Below are 20,450 nucleotides of genomic sequence, written 5' to 3'. Positions count from 1 at the left end.
ATAAATCCAGAAATACTAGCAGTGTATGACCTTGTTAGATGTCTGGAAGAATCCAGATGGTTATTTTATATCTGTGTCACTTCTGGTCTTACAGCATCTCTTCAGCAGTTGATTACTCCAGAATTGTTTTGGGTCCCAAACGAGGTCCATCTGTCATTGAGAAAGAAGTTTTGACCTGTATTCTTTGTCAGGAGGAGCAGGAAGTAAAGTTGGAAAGTGCTGCCATGGTATTATCTGCCTGTGTGCAGAAATCGACTGCCTTAACTCAGGATAGGAGCAGAATTCTTGAACACTCAGGCGGTATGTGATTTTTCTTCTCTAAGACTACAAGCAGTTCTGTACCTGGAGATGAAACTCTTTGAACCAACTAAACTCTTTTGTTTGGTCCGGTTGCTAAATGGCTTACCTTACTTAAGAAAAAAACGGTGAAAACTTTTAAACTGTTTTAAAATCCATGCTTTAAAACTTAAAGGAGAAGTATATGAAGATTTAGATTTGTTGCTGGGGGAAATTAGAAAATGGTTTAATCTCACAAGACTTAATAAAATACGTAGATTTGGTGGCAGTAGTTACTTTGGATAAAAACAAGACTGTTCACGGTTCCTGTTTATTCAGGTACAGCTGCAAATTTTCCCAATATGGAGGACATAAATGAACATTATCAGAGACCAATATGGCAACCTGAAAATGGTTAGGGTGTTCGTTTTGGTTTGGGTTTTTTTTCCCCCTTACATGTCCAGGAAGTAATAAAAACAACAATATAAAAAATTAAAAATTATAAGCGAGGATCGTATGGTAGTATCTGATGAGTGAACAAAACATTGAATACAAGAAAGTTACATGGTCACAATAGTTACATTTGTGTAATTGTATGTTGGTAGCAGGGAACACAAAACCCAGCAGAAGTTCTTTTGTAAGTAGCAGTTGACTAAACATGATGGAAATTTTGGTCTGTTACTTAAGGGAAAGAAGAAAATAGATACAATCATAAGGGAGGACTTAAGTACTTACGTTTTTCTCCTTTTTGAAAAAAGAAGTTAGTAATGTTTCAAGATAGATGCTGTTACAACTTGTAGTTTAAATTCCTTCTTATTTTCAGATGTGGGGGTGTTCTTTTGTGGTTTGTGGTTAGCTCATAGAGCAAAATGGATGCTATGTCCTATTTTTTTATTAACAGTACTATGTAGAAAATAGCTTTAAATTCTGTTTGTGTGGTTCATTATTCCTGCTTTAGTTTAGAAGTAAACTCTTGATTGTTATCAGAGGAAAGTTCATAGTTTTTTCATATTTCCCCATGGTATTACACTACTTTTTATCATGCTTACAAACCTTTACCAGGTTGTTTCACTAATAAGATATTGCATGTTTTCTCTTCTGAATAATTTTAAGTACTGAATAGTCCTAGGGCTAGGACAAACTCCTACAGAATCCTGCTTGATCCATATTTCTTTTTATCAGCAAACTACTGGTAATGGCATTTTAAAGCCAGTTTTATAGAATTTTTGTCTAGGTCATATACTAATAGCATTTTTTTTTCCTTTTTTTCTGTGGTACCCTGAAGTACAGATTAAGTCCTGTGCTCTTGTAGTCAGATACACCTGTAAATTTTCTGCAGTGAGATGCTGGGCTGTTGAAATAATTTTAAAGAGAAGAGAATGGAGTTTCTTTCTCTAAAGCTATTTCTGGACATTATTTATAGCACTTATATCCTGCTGCATGGTCCCCTGCTGCTCTTACAGGAGGCCTGTAAGAACTTTTTTCTTTCAAAATCTAAAAAAATGGAAAAATGCTTGTTCCCCCAGCAGAAGTGCAGATAGTAGCAATTCAGTGTTGTACCAAGTTTACTTTCTATTTCATTCTCCATTTGACTTAAGGCAGCTTCAGCTGCAGTCAAACAGAATTATTTTCAGTGCAAATTAGGTTCTATTTTTTTCTTTCATTTTGTCAGATTCAAGTGTATTTGTTCAAAATCACAAACAGTCCCCCAGATGAGGCATGGAGGACTGCTGCTGTTCAGTATTGTTTAGATATCTTTAAAGTGAAAGTGGGATCTCACTTTGGCTGCATGTACAATACAAAGACATCAGTACATTCTCATAATGTTTCTGTTGTTTAGAATTGTGCAAGATTAGTAAAAGACAGACTTGATTTTTGTTATTCAGCAGTGCTTTTGGTGTCAGTGGTTTGAAAATTATATGGGATTAGTTGGAGAAATTATTCATCCTACTTGTCCTTAGTAGTTTCATTTTCATGTAAAAATAAAGTAAGAAAGACATTAAAAGCTTCAGTGATAGTGAATCCAACAACAGATCTGTTCCAGTACAGAAGCATGTTTTTTTCTTTTTAACCAATTTGCTTTTGAATTTTGGCATCTTTTTCTTTATAATTAGTGGAAAACCTTCAGTAGTTTAAATGGGTTCTGCTTGTCATTACTCTGCTGGATGATTGGTCTGGAAAAATTAGCCAAATGAAGTTGTAATGTGACTGTGCAAACTGTAGGAAAATAAGGTCTGAAGGTTCATGTTCTGTTTATATTGGTACTCATTTCTGTTCATACTGATGGGAAGTTCCGTTACTGTTCATTCAATAATTTTTCTGTGTGTTTCTAGATACACTAGATCCTCTCTTCATGCACCCTGACTTACCTTGTGGGACCCACACAGGGAGCTGTGGTCATGTGATGCATGCAGCCTGCTGGCAGAAGTAAGGATGTGTCTTTGCTGCCTTTTAATGATTTTTAATTAATCTATTTTCTAAATCATCTAAGAGTACGCTGAAAACACAGTACAGTAAGTGGATATTTAATTAAGGGATGAAAACTATTTCTACTTATCTAGAAATGAAATATGGCCCAAAAGATGTTTTGACTTGATGATGATGATCAAAAGTTTTTAGGGCCTTCTATGACCCAGATAAGAATCTCTAAGGAGTTACTAATTTATGCAAATATAAACAATGGAGTAAAACTGGTCAAGAATAAGAAACTGTATTGACTAGGTTTACTTTTAGCAGTCCAGTGAGAACCAGTAGTGAGCATTCAGTAGCAACAATACTCTGAAAGTCTGTCATCAGGTCAGTACTTAAAGGGTGAAACTGGTTTATTCTAGTGAGTCTTTAGAAGAGATTCTTGCATTTAGAATAGAAGTGGTTGAATCAACGAATATTTATTTGTGACCCCTCCCATATCATTGAAGGTACCCTTAATGAAAATTAAGGGTGAAGAATTGATGCAGTTGCTATAAATTTTACTGGATTTCTATTGTTTGGGGGACCCACAACTGAGACCAAGTGTTCTGGATTTGAATGCAACCTGAACATTAAAAGGCCCAAGTTTTCTAGCTTGCAGAATAGAATCGTCCTACATTTCACTCCATGTAGGTCTGGCAAGTCTAAACTATATGAACAGTGTGAAATAATAAAGAAATAATTCCACCACTGGATAGAGTTTGGTCATGCAATTACAAGTGACTATTTATATGACATATGTTATAAAAAATCTCTTGAGGTTTGTTGTTTGTACTTGTGCCATTTTACTTTAAAGAGTCTTACTAAACTTCTAGTGCTTATCGTTCACTTTTCTACATGTGTATATATACGTTGTTTTTTACAATAAAACATCAGTACAAAATAAATAGGTGCACACACTTAAAATGATACAGAAGTCTGTTCCTTGAGTATAATACATCTGCTCTTGGCAGATCCCTCTACATCTGCGTAGATCTAAGTAGTGCAACATTGGAGCTCAGTTCCCTTGCTCTTTTTAAGAAAAGATGACTTGCTGTATGGGTTAATGGGATTAAAGTGGACAACAGGCTCTTCTCATACGGGATGGCACAGAAGGTTTGAGTATAGTCTTTTATTTATTACATAACAGACATTCTAACTTACTAATATTCCTCCAAACAATGCCTGCCATACCTTTCTATGTACAGCCTCAAAGTACTTCAAATCCTCTAAAACAGAGCAAGTTGAAATGAGTGGAGTATCCTTGTAGTTGCCATGTATAAAGAAGAGGAGTTGCTTGCAAAAACACAGTTGTGTGAATGTGGGGAAAATAAATGTATGGGTTTTAGTTCATAACAAAATACTTTCCTCAATATTCTGTATTCATTAGAACTTCTGCACTTGCCTCTGCACATCCACTTTCTCTTCTCACAGAAATGGGATTTTATTTTATTTTCTTAAGATGTATGATTTAAAGCAAAAAAAAAAAAAAATCTAGTTATTAACCTTGGTGTGGAAGTTAGATTAATTTCATCTCTTTCTCTAAGATCCTACATACTCGGTCTGAACATTAGGACTGAATTTGTATCCAGAGAAGAGGATTTAAATGTTTGATCTTTTTAATTCCTATAAATACCAATGAGACATTAATGAAATTTGAAGGCTTACTGCATCCACTAAGAAGGGGGCAAAAATTATAATGAAACATGTAAAAAGATCATAATTGTTTCTTATTTCCTTTTCAGTTAAGTAGTTGAAGTGTGATATTCTAATATATATTATTCTCGCTTCCTGTTAAAAGAAGGCTACAGTTCCACTGTCTAGTCATGAGGCTCAGTAATTGCAATCAATAGGTGATTAACCATTTGTGAAATGTTACCAATAGTGTTTCCTAAAATTAAATAACAATATGTTCAATACCTGTTTCAAATTCACTATAGTGAGTTGCATAGGAGAGTTATTAGATACAGTGTTTCATTATGTTGAAGACGGAAAAGTAGAAAATATAAGGACTGCTTGTCTGCAAAATCTTAATGAAATTTATAAGGATATTATCAGCAAGGAAAACTTGCCATCATTTTCCCGTAAGTGATATACCATGCATTTTTGCATGACTTCATCTGTGTGCTCAAAGGTTTTGTATTTTCACATCCAAGCATGTAAAAGAGTTATAAGTCAAAGGAAAATACTTGTTGGCTTGGATAAGTGTTTGCTGTATAATTATGCTTTGAACCTTTGTGCTCATGTTGCATTTGAGCCATTCCACTTTCTAATAATTTCCTTTTTAATGTTGTAGATACTTCGAAGCAATGCAGCTGAACTTCCGACAACGTCTGCATGTTGAACAGATATTTGACTTGGAGAATGGAGAGTATCTTTGTCCACTTTGCAAATCTCTGTGCAATACTGTGATTCCTATCATCCCATTGCAGGCTCAAAAAATAAACAGGTGAAATATCAGATTGCATAACTTCTAATTAAAAATAAAAAGGAAAAATTACTTTGAGGCTGGTCAGCTTTTCAAATTTTTGGAAGGAAAACTTGGGTTTGAGCTTCCTCATCTGTATAAAATACTGCATATCTCATTATTTAGTCAAATATACGTCTTTTAGCAGTAAATTTTTTACTTTATAAAACATTTTTGGATTGTCTGTTCTTTAGAGCTGAAATCAAATGAGAAAGTACCTAGAACTAGTATTTAGCCTTACACTTCATTTTATACTCTTTGCTCAAATTTTCTGAAGCCGGTAAAACTGAGCAAATACTGAGTTAATGTGTTTGGATCTAGCTGTGTCTGCTGTTTTAAGTTAAGGTGGTTCTTTGAGTAAAACCTGCTTTCTATTTTTGTTTTCAGCGAGGATGCAGAGGCAGTAGCTCAAATTCTGTCCCTAGCTAGGTGGCTGGAGATTGTCACAGTCAGGATATCAGGCTACAGTGTGAAAAATGCTAAAGGTTTGTTATCTTAATTTTTAAGCTATTCTGTGGGATATATGTCAGTACATGTTTTAACTAGTACCAGCAGAAAGCTTCAAATAAAGAATACATTTTGCTGTCAATCAAGACAGTAGCGAATAAAGCTGGGGATAAAGTCATTGCTCTTTCTGAGCTGATATCTTGATTTCAGTGTCCTCACCAATTTTCTGGCTTCTGTTAAATTATTTCCATCTTTCTTGTAGAAAAAAAGATTATGTGCACTTGGAGAGGATGTCAACAGACTAATTCTCATGGTCAATTAAACTTTTGTATTGACTGAGAGGTAGTAAAAAAGAGGAAAAACTAAATTAAAGAGGACAAAATGAAAACAGGCATGAGTGTTTAGAAAATGGAAGACACAGAGAATCTACTATTTTGGGGAATAGAGACAAATGTTACTTAAAAGAGGAATCATGGAATATAGTCTGGCTGGTGAAGTGTGTTTGCAATTATTTTCAAATCAGTTTCAAATAAAAAGAAGACTCCCTCTTGTTAAACTGCTGTAAAAACTGTAACAGCTTCTTTGGTTTTTAATGTGGATGTATGTTTTTTTTCCTGGAAGGAGAGAAACAAAATCTTCCAGCTTTCAGCAACAAGGGAACAGGGAACTCAGCTTTGGAATTCCATTCCATCCTTAGTTTTGGAGTTCAGTCCTCGTAAGTGTTAACTGCCTGTTTTCCCTCCATTATATTAATTTTCCATTCAGTATCCTAGGTATACTTCAGAATTTGTATTGAAGGAAAGACATATGATTTGCTTGATCTGTCTGGGGGCTTACTTATTGTTTTCCATGAGCATTCACTGAATATTGGATCTGTGAGGAGTTAGGTAGACCTTTTGGTCAAATCCAGTCTGGTACTTTTTATGTTCTTTGTACAAAGCTAGAAGTCTGGAATCTTCCAATCCACAATTCCAGTGATTTGGGTTACTTGCTGTGCCTCTAGGCAAGTTATTTATTGTCTGTCTGCCGTAATTTTCCTGCCACACATCTGTTTCAGGCATAGATTTCAGGTGGGTTTGGACACGAGGGTGGAATGTGGATCACTTAGGGGAATAGGGCTGTGTTGTCTGTTTCTATTTCTGTTCTATTCTGAATTAAACTCAATGCCAACACTGAGCTTAATTTGAGACAGAAGTTAGTGGTCATGTTCCACATTACCAGTTGTAACATTAAGCGTGTTAATTCCAGTGGCCAAAAGCCCTTGCCCACTAAAACACAATGAATGGGTAGATACTTTTCTTTCTTTTTAGATCATGCTGTAAGTACTCTACTTCTGCTACTTCAGACTGACATCATAGTTATGCAAAATACCCACATGTATGTTTTATTTGTAAAATAATAAAAAATGTTCTGTTGTCAGAAAGTTGAATCAAATTTTTTCTTGATAACTGATCTTCATAGGAAAAATTCTATAGTTAAAGTGGTGTTTAAGTGTGAGCCTGGCTAACCCCAGACTTTGTGGTACGATTGTTTTGTCCATAGAGATATGGAGATTTAATACAAATGTCATGTATTTCTGTTAGAAAGTTCTGTGTGTGACTTAGAAAAAAACCCACAAGCCATTAAAACTGCTAAATGCTTTTTTACATATAACTACATTTACATAAACTAGCCTAGTGTCATTTGAAAAGAGTTTAAATGCTAAAACGTATGTTTAAAAACACGCTTGAAATGTCTTCCATTTTTAGCATCTTACTGTTTTCACTTCAGGATTTATAATTACAATTTCTTACAATGTTTACTTTCATTGTATTTTACTTCAAAATATTTGCATTTTTCTAGTCTGAATTATAGTGTAGTACACAGAAATAATATTTTCCATCCTGGCAGCTCTTAATCGCTGAATTTGTAGAGCCCTTTTATGTCAAGGTATTTGTTTACTACTGAAAGCTAGGGATTTTTTTCACCTCTGTCCAGACAAAAAGTCTTTGTATTCAGTATTTCTTTCATAAATAACTGTCCTGGATTGAACTTACTTTGTTAGTGATTGATTAACCAGTAAGTAATAAATACTGTTAATAATTGAGACTGAAATTATCTTGTCTTGGTTTTGCAGTGCCAAGTACTCAAGCAGTATCAAGGAGATGCTTATTCTCTTTGCCACCACCATTTACAGAGTTGGGCTAAAAGTGGCTCCAAATGAAGCTGATTCCCGGATTCCTATGATGACCTGGAGCACATGTGCTTTTACCATCCAGTGTATAGGTAAAGCATAATTTCAGTTTAGTCTGTCTCGTAATTGAAAATGTTACAGTTGCTTGATTGTATAATTTTATACAATGATTGTGTAAATAATACTTTTACATAAGTACGAGCCATATGTAATAGTATAGCAAAGTAAATTATATGTAATTGCATATATAAGAATAGAATTATTATCTATAAACCAATATAAATAGTAGGATGTCTTTCTTAGATCATGAAATGAAATACGGAATGCCAACATTGAGTTTAATTTGAGACAGCAGTTAGTGATCATGTTCCACATCACTGATTGTAACCTTAAGCGTGTTCAATTAGTATCTTCAGGCTGCCAAAGATCACTGACCTGCAGGGATCTCCTATGCTAAATATCTAATAGCTGCCAGATAGTACTCCCTGTCTCATTATTTGTTTTTGTCTGTATCCTTAAAGAATCTTTGTGGAATTTGTAGAGGAAAGTCTCTTGTACTCTGAGATTGCTAAGTAGGTACCTGATAGAAAAAGAAACAAACCAAAAACCCACCAAAAAACCTAACCCAAACATTCTCTACCATGAATCTCTGAAGGCAAAAAAATTACTAGAAAAGTGATCTCATTTTTTGGGATAATGTGCCTGTTTATCCAATTTCATTTCTGGATTACATACACAAATAAGTTTGTGTAATAAACATGAAGCTGTAGATAAATCTGTAGAGGCTTCCAAGCAGGGAGAAAGGCAAGAGCTAAGTCTGACATGCAAGATGAAGGAATTGAGAATGTAATCGTATATGTCCATAAATGTGATTTGCCAGTTATACCAACTGTTTCTTGATGAAACTGTTGAAGTACAAGTTTAGTCTACCTTAAATCTCTAATGGACAAGACTGAACTGAAGTATCACGAGTTTAGAAGGTTTTTAGGTGGATTGGGAATATTCTGATAAGGCAGAAATAGTCACAAAACTGATTGCATCTTTCGATGGATTCTATTAAGAGTTTTCAAAAAGGTTGAGAAAAGACTGGAAACCACCCACCTTATTATCATTACTGTACTTAATGATGTGCAGGTTGGTTTTGTTTGGTATATGAAAAAAGATACTGGTGGCTGTCAGGGAGGAGCTTGCCAGCAAGTATATAAATGCAACTGTTACCACAGGTGTGATATTGAAGGCCTACGTTAGTCATAGAAAATCCAGGTACTCTGGAGGACAAGAGTATAAAGCCAGAGGGACTACTGTGACAGTTTGATTGGATTCATTCACCACTTCCTTGGATTCATTTTTGTTTGCAAATAGAGCAGACTTTTGTGACATTGTAAAGCAAAACTGCTTGCATAGCTTCAGTATGCTGGTCTGGAGTCTACTCATAGTGCATTATTAAAACCGTTCAATGGGCATGTAGCCAAGCTGCCTAGACAAGGAACTTTAGAGAAACCTCTAGAGGAGGTTCAAAGCATCGTTGACCCAAGGGATCTGAATTAGTATTATTGCCAAAAGCCAGATCCTTGAAAAAAGAAGCAAACTCAAAAAAAAAAAAAAAAAAAAAAAAAAAAAAAAAAAAATTAAAACAAAAAACCTCCAAACCAAAATCTCCCAATTAGATCAAATTTTAAAAATTCCAAGTGTACTGTTTCATATCCAAAAAGCGACTAAAGTGCAAAAAAATTATATTCTCACCATACCTTTTTACTCAACTGGGTGAATTTGGTTTCTTATTTTTATTGGCTTGTTCTTTATTATTCCTTCAGAACCAGTGCACTCAGGGAGGAAAGCTGAATTGTATTCCAGCTTGGGAATTTTGTTTTCAAAATATTTCTGTTAAACTGCAGTCAAATGCAATAGTGCAAATTTTGCCAGGTTGCCCAGAGAAGTTGTGGTTGCCCGAACCCTGACAGTGTTCAAGGCCAGGTTGGATGAGGCCTTGAGCAACCTGGTCTAGTGAGGGATGTCCCTGCCCATGGCTGGGGGGTGGGAATTAGATGATCTTTAGGGTCCGTTTCAGCCCCTTAACATTTTATGATTCTATGATAAACATGAGGGTAAGATGGCTGTATAGCATCTCTGTAAATGAAACTTGTTGATCTGGAGCATTGCATAAGGGTACCTGAAAATAAATCTGAATCCATAGAATGAATGTGTTATCATCATTCATATGAAACAATGTTCCTTTAAATCCTCAGTTAGCAAGGTCTGAAAGCTGAAAATTTTTATGAAGCTTACTAAAATAATTTATCTGGGAAATGTTCAGTGCCATTTAAGACCAATTTTTTTTTTTCCAAGAGAATTCTCTTTATAAGAATGAAGTTGAGCTTTAAAAATGAGTGTCTATACGAAGAAAAAATTTGTATTAGGTTGTGTAGAACAAAGCAACTTAATTTTTTCTCTGTTTAATTTTAAGAAAACCTCTTGGAAACAGAGGGCAAGCCTTTATTTGGATCTCTCCAAAATAGACAGGTATGGATGAGTAAGATATGCAATATATTTTAAACAAAAAAATTTATTTATGATATACATGCATCTATAAACCTGTTGAAACTGCTAACATCAAGATCATTCTCTGTCAAGGGGTATCTCTCAATGTGTGGATCCATAGTATAAAGAGCACTTTGAAAGAATAATATGTCTGCTTATATATGGATGTTCATATTAATTAATAAATGTGGTTTATGTTTGTAGACGTAGATATGTTTTTACAATTCTATATCACTATTATATTTAGCCTTTTTTCCTGTTCAACCATTTTCTCTTGCGCTCTAGCACAGTGGCCTTAAAGCATTAGTGCAGTTTGCAGCTGCTCAGAGAACAACATCCCCCCAGGTCCTGATTCAGAAGCACCTGATTCGTCTTCTAGGAGGTACTGTATTTCTTTTATGTGCTACCTTTTGTGTCACAGAAGCTTCTGTTCCAAAATGGCACACAGGTTAGTACAGCGTGGAAACAAGGGTCGGAGTACTTGTCAACAGTGCTTGCTTCAGTTGCCTGAAATTACGGGGTGTGGATTGAACTCACCCCAGATTACCCAGACTTACAGGTACTCAAGTCTGGAACAGATGGGTACCACGTATTTCTGGCAGTGTTCGAAATTGCTCAAATTCTCTTCTAAACAGGAGAATAAAGCCACAAAATAGGTATTTCTCTTTCTTAATTGTGAGACCTCATCTTCTCAGCATGGAGAAGAGAAGGCTCTGGGGAGGCTTCATTGCAGCCTTCCAGTATGTTAAGAGGGCTTATAAAAAGGAAGGAGAGGGACTTTTTATCGAGGTAGATAGGGACAGGACAAAGGGGAATGGTTTTAAACTGAAAAAGACAAGGTTTAGATTAATTATTAGACAGAAATTCTTTATTGTGAGAGTGGTGAGGCACTGAAACAGGCTGCTCAGAGAAGCTGTGGATGATCCATCCCTGGAAGTGTTAAAGGCCCGACTGGATGGAGCTCTGAGCAACCTGATGTAGTGAGTGTCATCCCTGCCCATGGCAGGGGGATTGAAACTGGGTGATCTTTAAGCTCCCTTCTGATGCAAACCATTCTATGATTCTGTGATTTGCAGTACTTTCAAAAGGCTGCTTGAAGCCTAGCTTAAGATATTTTGGTCTCAGGGAGAGCTAGTTTGGGGCATGTAACTTCCCCCATGTTTCCTATTGATTAGGTTAGTATGGTGGCCTTTGTGAATCCCACACTCTCACTTGCTTTCTACTTGATAAGACTCTTAGGTGTAGTTCTTAGGCTTTTGTATTGGTGAGGTTGGGAGGCATCTAGTGTTGAGGTGCCTAAGGACCATCACCCTTAACACTGTGTGGGATTTATTAGAGCCAGAGAAATAAAGATCGAAATAAAGACCAGAATTTTGAAGATATATTAATTAAAATTGTCAGCTGTTTGGGCATGTGGAAATAGCTAAACATGCACAATCAATTAAATCAGTCGTAAGCAGTTAATTAAATAGATCCTCAGTTTAGAGACCTTTGATGAAAACACCGAAATGATAGAGGCTCTAAACTCAGATTCTGATACTACCGTACTACAGTTCAATCCAAAAAAAGAAAATATGTGTTAAATGTATAACTGATACTTTATTTTGTAGTTCTCCTGCCAAACTTTAAAGGGGAGGACACTCCATCACTCTTAGAAGTAGATATGTTCCACATTTTGGTAAGCAGGTTCATTTTATTCTTCATTTTAATACTTTTTTTTGAGCATAAATTTTTGTGTTCTGTACTCTGTAAATAGTCCTGCACTATCTGTTCACTTGCATCAGTCAAATGATTATACAAGAACAGCAATCAAATGATTACATATGACTGCTATGTATGTTTACTTTTAGTTCTGCTAACTTTCAAGTCTCTGCTGTCTTGTTCTTATTAAATTTCATGCTTGCAATCTCAATCTTCTTTTTAACACTTCCATTGTTATTAAGCATAAAAAAAAATAAACTTAAGAAATATACTCAATTTCTTTCCCTCACTTTCCCTTTGTCTCAGTCAGTATCTCATACATTCTGATTCCTTGACGTTCACTCTCATTACCTTCTGGTATTTTTCTTAGCCTCTTCTTTCTGTTCTTAATACAAATCTGTATTATAGTTTTTTCTGCTGTTAAAAAAACCCCAAGCAAGTATAAAACAGCCAACAAAACCAAACTCACCAAATAAAATCTGTTTTACCATGGCTGCTTTTCTATCTAATGCTCGGTCTCACTTCTCACTTTTTGCAGTGTGTTTTGTCTTATGTCAAAGAACAGAAATTAAGCTTTTTAGAACTGGACAACCTGTCCTGGTGTATCTCTAAACTGGCAATTACCACACAACTCAGACAGAGTTTCCTATGTACCATGCTGCACAAATGGTTAATATTTTCCAGTGGGTTTTTCCTACACTTTGAATTAAAACCAGCAAGATAGATTAACAGACTACAGAAATAAAATACAAATGTATGGTGAGAAGATAATTGTTGCCCTTGTATCTATTACCAAATTTTTGTCACTTTAATATTTGCCTATTCCTTTTCACTGTAGGTGGGAGCTGTGTTATCCTTTCCATCTTTATACTGGGAAGATGCTGTAGACTTGCAACCTTCATCAGTTAGTTCAGCCTATAACCACCTCTACCTCTTTCATCTGACAACACTGGCACACATAGTGCAAATTGTCATCTCTTCAGCAACAGGTAGATGTGTATTTATGTCGCAATTTTTGGACATTTTTGCACAACTTCTTAAAAATAATGTATTGACACCATTAGTGTCTTCCAGGTATAAACTTCCTCATAATAAAGTGACAGGGCTAGGTAGTAATAACTGTTTTCTGGTAAAAATGAAATAGCGCTACATCGAGTTCAGAGCATTTTATTATATCACTTCTGTGTACTTAAGCTTTAAGAAAACAAAGTAGTTATTGATATACCAGTACTTGCTCCAGTCAGTCATTTCAGAGGGGTAACTTTCCCTTCTTCACTCCTTGTAGGAGAATCAAAGTTCTGCCAAGCAGTGTCACTGAGCTGTACAGTGACAATCATTATGGATTTGGGAAATAAAATTTTCTGCACCCTTCAACTTAGGAAATACCCAGATCTGAAATACAGAATCCTGTAAACTGATAGAAGAGACTTTCACTTTCCTCTCTATTTCATAACATTGTTAAAAATTACCAGTAGCCTATAGGCTTACTAGCTACTAGTTTTCTTTTTCTTCAGTATGATAGGAATTAAAAAAAACCTCAACATTTTTTAAAATTTCTGTAGCTTAAGCTGTGTAGGACAACTTCAAAAGTTCAAGGGAAGGAAGCAGTTCTTTACATGAGGATAAGCAATGAGGGAGTAATCCTGATTGTTCCTTACAGCATTCAGTCTTAGGAGAATATTTTTAAGGCAGAAAATAGCAAATAGAAAAGAATTAAGCAAAGTAAAGTGGAAATAATTCTGTAATGCAATTAAATAATAAAAAAAAAAGGTTTTAGTATTTGTAAAAGAGAAGTGTGTCAGGATGGAGTGCATTTACAGTGGATTCATCTTTTTGTATGCAGAATCCCCCACTGCTCACTCATCTGACAACAGTGAGGAGGCACAGTCTGCACAGTCCTTCTGTAGAGAGGTTTGCCAGTACACCAGTGGGTAAGTGCAATTCAGTTGCAGCATTACATTTTCCTGGAAAGATAGCAATCCACAGGATTGACCAGCACAACACAGAAAACAGGAAAAAAATTACCCATTTTGTATGGGGAGTTAACAAAGTGCCTTGTGCTTTCTTCCCATGCTCCTGAACACTGAAACTGGTGAAAGGAATGCTTTTAGTTAAAGTGGTTGCATTTTGTGGACAGCAGAGTAAAATCATTTGTCTGAGAATAAAAAAATACCTGTATCCATTCTGGAGAGAAATACATCCATTTACAGTATTTTTTTTTTGTTTGCTTTGATTATTTTGGTTTAGATCTCTTGTGTTATGAATGGAATCCAGAAAGAAGGAAATGGCCCTGCTACAAAAGGGGGATAAAGTGTAAATGATGAGTGTTAGTGTTGTGACTTCCATAATGAAGTATGAATTAGTAATTTTTTTATTCTATTCATTTTATTGTTTCTGAAGAGTACTTATGCTGGTCTAAGTGGATTTTTCTCTTTCATAAACTACATTCAAAACACCAACTGAATCAAAAATTTTCACCATTTCAAAAATTGACTGGCTTTTAGTAATAAAATACAACCAGTGTAAGAATCAATTGCTCTGTATGATGTGTTGCACTATTTATATCAGATTATTTTGAATAACCTAGAGCTGTGTATTGGCTGTTTATTTTTTGTAATTCTGAGAAAAATAGAAGTTGACCTAATTTGAAGATATAGTACAGGTATGGAGCATAAATTGAGTACTCATTCCTTAGGAAAAAGGGAAGCTGGAAGTTAAGTGTTGGTGGCTGTGTTTCACAGATTTTGGGGTACGTGAGTGTTGCTTCTACACAGCTACCATTCTACCAAGGCTAGCCAAAATGTGAAAGTGCTAGAAGGATTTGCACTGTGAACTACTGCAGCTATTTCTCATTTGTTTTTTACAGTTGCTTTAGTCAGGATATTCCAGGCTGGCTTGTGTGGGATTGTGTTAAAACAGGCATCATGCCTTACCTTCGTTGTGCTGCTTTATTTTTTCATTATTTGCTGGGAGTTTCTCCACCTGAGGAACTACTACAAGGTAATTGTGAAAACAAATGTATGACCTTTTTCATCTTGAAAGGATTTTTAAATGTTCCCAATAACTTAACAATACTCAATACATTAAAGTAAGACTTGGGAAGTAAAGGATTTACTAATTTGTAAAGGAAGGGACAGGCATGAGAAGCTGCATTGTCTTGGGTTTCTTTGCATAGAAGAGCATTACTTTTGAGGTTCCGAGTATATGCAAATGTGTGAATTATCAATGATTTATTGATAGTAAGTAGTTGTTGATAAAGATTCAGTGGTTTAAGCATAATTTCAGGAATTTAGATTACATCACCTGAGAAATTGCCTGGAGTGTATTTTAAAAAAACAATCTTGTTGTGTAGTGCTAATGTTGGTAAATGCTAAAGGTACAGGGATTGAGCAAAACAAAGCCAAATAGATATAAAGCACATTATAAAAATTAAGCCTCTTCCTTGAAGAAACCTAATGCATTGCAGATACTAACCCCAAAAACAAATAGTTTGACATCTGTCAAAATGCAGTGAAACACAGAATCATCAACTATTTGGAAAGAAGGACCATAATTTCTATGAATAACTGAAACAAAATATAACATGTGTAACATATAACAACAAAAATATAAAATTGATTTATATAAACTGTGAACTAAGTTTGAGTTTTATTAGAATATACAAGTCAAAATCTCTACACTTCAGGATATGCTTATCCTTACCAGGAGTCTGGATCTTTGATGCTGTAGGGAAGAGTCTTACTGGTGAACCAAAAATGTCATTTTCTGTAGCAGAGACAATAAATGACCACCCAGCAAACTATTAAATTAGCCCAACTTTATGTAATCTGTTAGCACTGACTTTATTACAGCAAAATTTAATATCATTGAGGACTGTCATAGGGATAGTGAAAAACAAAAATGCGAGTACAGAAACCTACTGCACTGTGTTACATATTATGCAGTAATCTAAGCAAGGAATTCTGTTATTGCAGTAACTTACACATTAAAAAATACTTAATAATAATTAATCAAATTTGTTTAAACAGATCCTCAGCTAATCCAAGTTACTATAGCTCTGATTAAGTTGGTGGAATTATATCCAGTTGTACTATGTAGGAGCTATGCTGAAGATGTAGGATACAGACTGTTCAATGGAAAAGGGATCAGGGGATTTCTAGTTTTGAGGGAATTATTCAGCAGTGGTGAAACGATTAAGCAGTTGTTCATGTTTTCTTTTGCAGTTTCTGAAGAAGGGCAATTCAAGGCACTTTGTAGTTACCTCTCTCTACCTACAAATTTGTTCCTGCTCTTTCATGAATATTGGGACACAGTAAATCCACTGCTTCAAAGGTACTAACTGGGATTGGACAGGCCATGTTTTTCTGTTGTGGTGGCCCTGTGGGAATTCTAGATCAAGTTTGGTAATAAATGATTGAGCTCAAATTCATACTGAAGTTCTAAACATTTTGCACAGGTACACTGAATCTCTTAAAGCACTTACAAAAGCATAAAGCATTCTCTATTTTATGGTAATTCCAGTATTAAGTAATTATAGTTTACGGGACTAGTGCTTGCAGACCTATATGAAACCATACAGGCAGAAGTTATTTTAAACCTTTGCTTGCTTGATATGCCACTTAATGTTCATTTGCCTATTTTTAATCTGTCTACAGAAAAAATGCTGGTTACATGAGCTATAAAATGAGATTGTAGAAAATCCCGTAGCTGACAGGGTGAGGCTTTGTATTATTTCTTCTCAGCATTTGCAAAATAGACTGGTGGATGTGTAAAGTGGCTTAATGTTTAAAAGGTACAGTTTGAGCATTACCATCTGCAGTCATGAAATCATAAAATGTTAGAGGGTTGGGAGGGACCTTAAAGATCATCTGGTTCCAACCCCACTGCCATGAGCAGGGACACCAGGTTGCTCCAAGCCTTATTCAACCTGGCCTTGAACACTGCCATGGCTGGGGCATCCACACCTTCTCTGGGCAGCCTGTTCCAGTATCTTACCATCCTCAAAGGAAAGAATTTCCTTCCTAGTTTTTGACCTAAATTTCCCCTCTTTTAGTTTGTGAAAGTAGCGGTAAATAAAGAATTGGTTAAATTCTGCATTCAAAACCTCAAATTGAATAAACAGACATACCACCCCCCACCCCAATTAAGAATAATCCAGCTATATTGTGTTGGAGAATGTGTATTTAATGTGACCATTTGAGCACCTGGTTGCATTAATGATTATTCCTGGTTCTTGGCAGAATTCTCTGACTCACATTAACTTTTACTGCATTGTTGTTTGGTTGGGTTTTCTAACCTCTTGTTGTTTTAACCTTTATTGTCCAGACTTCTTCCGTGTAGGGATGTTTTGAACTGTTGATTTCCAACTTATAGTCCATATAGCTGACCTAGACAGTTCTCTACATACAGTTTTATTATGATCAATTCCATGTGTAGTATATATTATTACTTATAAATTAATAAATTAATTTTTACAAGTAAATTATTAAATAAGTCTGTCTTACTTGTTCCTTGATATTGGCTCAAAGACATAACAGTGCTTCTAAGAGAACACAGAAGATGATGCTTGTGAGCATTGGGAAAGATCACTAGCAGCAAGATTAACAAATAGTTACAGTGCTCCCAGTCAGAAAAAGAGGTTTCAAGCAGGAGGCTGCATATTTAACGTAATAGTAACAGTTGCCAAATCATCATGCAGGTTCCCATATGTTTTTTCACAGAATCTTATTTCAGAAGACTAAATTTGATGATTGTTGAGAAATGCGTTAAATGAAGCATACTAGATTGACCATCTGGTGTAGTTCTTTCTCCCTTCTCCTCCTTTTTGTAGAAATAACTTAAAAAACATCTTAAACATACCAGTTCCTCTGTTCAATAACTGGCCAATACCTGCCATTGTTTCAATAGGCACATTTAGCCATTCTAAGCAAGCACACATTATGCAATAAACAATTGTAAAATAACCACTAGGTGATGATTATTTAATAAAAACAGCAAATGTTTTTCTATTAGACTGTGCAATATTTATTTATGCTGTGTCTTTTAGCGCATGTATTCCAAAAGGTGCTGTGTATTGTACCCCACTTTGAGAAACTGAGTATGTCTGAAGATTGCATGCATTTTTTAACTGTGTTAATCTTGTGTTTTCATGTGCATGATGATAATTTTAAGCATTTTTTCACATAGGTTTTTCCTCCTGTATGCAAACTTAAAATGTTCTCCTTAAGAAAAGTATAAAAAAACATCCCTTTTTTTCCTTGCAAAGTTTTAGGTAGAAATATCAATGCTTTTATCAGTGTTGTGTTTGCTTATCATTTACTAGTTTAGTTTAATGAACCTAAATGTGTATTTTTACCAAAATGCTGTCATCTGCAAATGTTTGTTTGAAATAGGTGGTGTTCTGACCCAGTGGTGTTAAGTTGTTTGAAAGGGAAAAGCATTGCAATAAGGTAAGCTTACTGTTATTGTTTTCTTCTGGTTTTGATTTAAAATACTTGAGAGAATGAAGTGCTTGTTGTGGGCAAGTTAGAAGACTGCGTGTTTTATTCCTTGTGCTCTACTACTAGAAGTACATTTGTCTTTAAATGTCTTGTTTATTATTCCTCATGGAGTGACTCTTCATTGAGATTGTACAACATTGTTAGACAAGTAATCTGTCCTGCTCTAGGAAAGAACAAAAGCTAACTGAAATATGAAATGTCTTCATACATGTAGGTTATATATGAAATTTAAGTTCAACACTTTGCTGGAATATAGAATATTTTCAAGCTCCCATGTGAAGCGTCTCACTTGGGATTCCAGGACTGAAGAATTGCTCTAGAATTGTAGACACTTGCAGAAGTGACCAAAAGCTTAGCAGGGATTCATAGTTATTTATTCTGTTAATTGCTTTGATCTTTATTATTCTCATAATAGTTCCTTTCCACTTACCCAGGTATCCTAGGAAAAGAAATCGTTTAATAGAGCTTCCTGAAGACTATAGTTGCCTTCTGAACCAAGCCTCTCAGTTTAAGTAAGATGTGGCATATTTAGTTGTCTTCTTGGATGTTTTGTCACTTCTAGTGAATTTTATATTCTTGCAGTTACTGTAACTGGTGTTGAAACCAAACAAAAATTATTTTGTAGAAGTGAAGGCATTGTTATGTTTATACTGGCCAATGCTAGCACATGTTCATTTTTAAATGTGAAACACAACAACTTGCTAACTGAAGTAATTTTTTTTTATAAGACAATATGTAAAATTTTTATAGCTTAATCTGCTGGTCATTTTTCTCCAGTGCAATGTGCATTCAGTTTGGCCATAAGTCTGAAAATTATTTTTGCACTGGACACAACAAGCCCAGATGATGGCACTGTTTTATGCCAAGAAGAGTGAATCATAGGATAATTCAGGTCAGAAGGGACTTCTGCTGATCATCTGGTTCAACCTCCTCCTCAAAGCAGATATCTTGCAGATAAAATATTTCAAGCAGTGTGAAAACACAACCTAAGGCAAATATGTGAAATGATTGACATAATATTTCTTAGGGTTTTGTTTGATTGTGATTTGGGGTTTTTAGTTGGTTGGATGATCTTTTTGGGGTTTTTTAAGGAACATTAACTTCAGTTAACATTTCTTTTAAAGTTTGCATTCCTACTGTGACATGCTGGTTACACTTCTTTTAGATGCCCACGGTCTTCTGATGATGAACAGAAACACCCAGTATTGTGTTTATTCTGTGGGGCAATGTTGTGTTCCCAGAATACTTGCTGTCAGGAGCTGGTGAATGGGGAGGAGTTGGGAGCCTGTACTTCTCATGCTCTTCAATGTGGAGCTGGAGTCTGCATGTTTCTCAAGTAAGTAGCCAGAATTTAATGTGTTAAAGAATAAAGGGAAATATTAGAAGGACAGAATTCACAACATTGTCAAAGCATTTGATTCTTTTTGTCTGAGATAAAGAAACATTACTTCGACATAAGTTAAGCTCACCAAAAAGGGAAGAGCCTCCTTGGAGTTGTATTTTAAATGCAGCTATTCTTTTCTTTAAGAATCAGGGAGTGCAAAGTTGTCCTCATTGAAGGTAAAACCAGGGGCTGCGTATACCCTGCGCCCTACTTGGATGAATATGGAGAAACAGATCCAGGTCTAAAGTAAGTAAATGTTTGACTTCCTACATTTTCATTTTTGTATCTCTTTCTTTCTTACACTTATTGAACAACATGTTCTTCTGTCCAGTGTGTACAGCACTGTAGGTAATGCGTGTCTTGGCCTGGGGAACTGATGGCAGTTTCCAGTCAGGAATGGGTAGTTTATGAGGAAATACAGTTTTTTGGTACTGTTAAACTGCCTTATTTTTCTCAAGAATGTTTTGTATGCATTTCATCAGAATCATGTGACAACTGCCATTGCTGAAATATCAT

General features: G+C 35.3%; 1 protein-coding gene across 2 annotated transcripts in view; it reads left to right on the top strand.

Moving 5' to 3' along the window:
- UBR1 (ubiquitin protein ligase E3 component n-recognin 1) overlaps positions 1-20,450 on the top strand; it is a 66,408-nt gene that overhangs the window by 42,969 nt on the left and 2,989 nt on the right. For both annotated transcript variants that reach the window (XM_082282925.1, XM_082282924.1), the window contains exons 30-46: positions 95-300; positions 2,610-2,703; positions 5,021-5,173; positions 5,579-5,676; positions 6,260-6,353; positions 7,755-7,903; positions 10,276-10,331; positions 10,635-10,731; positions 11,960-12,027; positions 12,889-13,039; positions 13,894-13,981; positions 14,917-15,050; positions 16,274-16,382; positions 18,443-18,499; positions 18,985-19,062; positions 19,716-19,886; positions 20,079-20,180. In XM_082282925.1, the coding sequence (XP_082139051.1) occupies positions 95-300; positions 2,610-2,703; positions 5,021-5,173; positions 5,579-5,676; positions 6,260-6,353; positions 7,755-7,903; positions 10,276-10,331; positions 10,635-10,731; positions 11,960-12,027; positions 12,889-13,039; positions 13,894-13,981; positions 14,917-15,050; positions 16,274-16,382; positions 18,443-18,499; positions 18,985-19,062; positions 19,716-19,886; positions 20,079-20,180 (1,905 nt within the window). The remainder of the gene's footprint in view (positions 1-94; positions 301-2,609; positions 2,704-5,020; positions 5,174-5,578; positions 5,677-6,259; positions 6,354-7,754; positions 7,904-10,275; positions 10,332-10,634; positions 10,732-11,959; positions 12,028-12,888; positions 13,040-13,893; positions 13,982-14,916; positions 15,051-16,273; positions 16,383-18,442; positions 18,500-18,984; positions 19,063-19,715; positions 19,887-20,078; positions 20,181-20,450) is intronic.

The sequence above is a fragment of the Coloeus monedula genome, assembly GCF_965178545.1.
Source record: "Coloeus monedula genome assembly, chromosome: 6".
NCBI classification, from domain to species: Eukaryota; Metazoa; Chordata; class Aves; order Passeriformes; family Corvidae; genus Coloeus; species Coloeus monedula.
The sequence above is the reverse complement of the archived record's forward strand: the minus strand, read 5'-3'. Positions and strand labels throughout refer to the sequence as shown.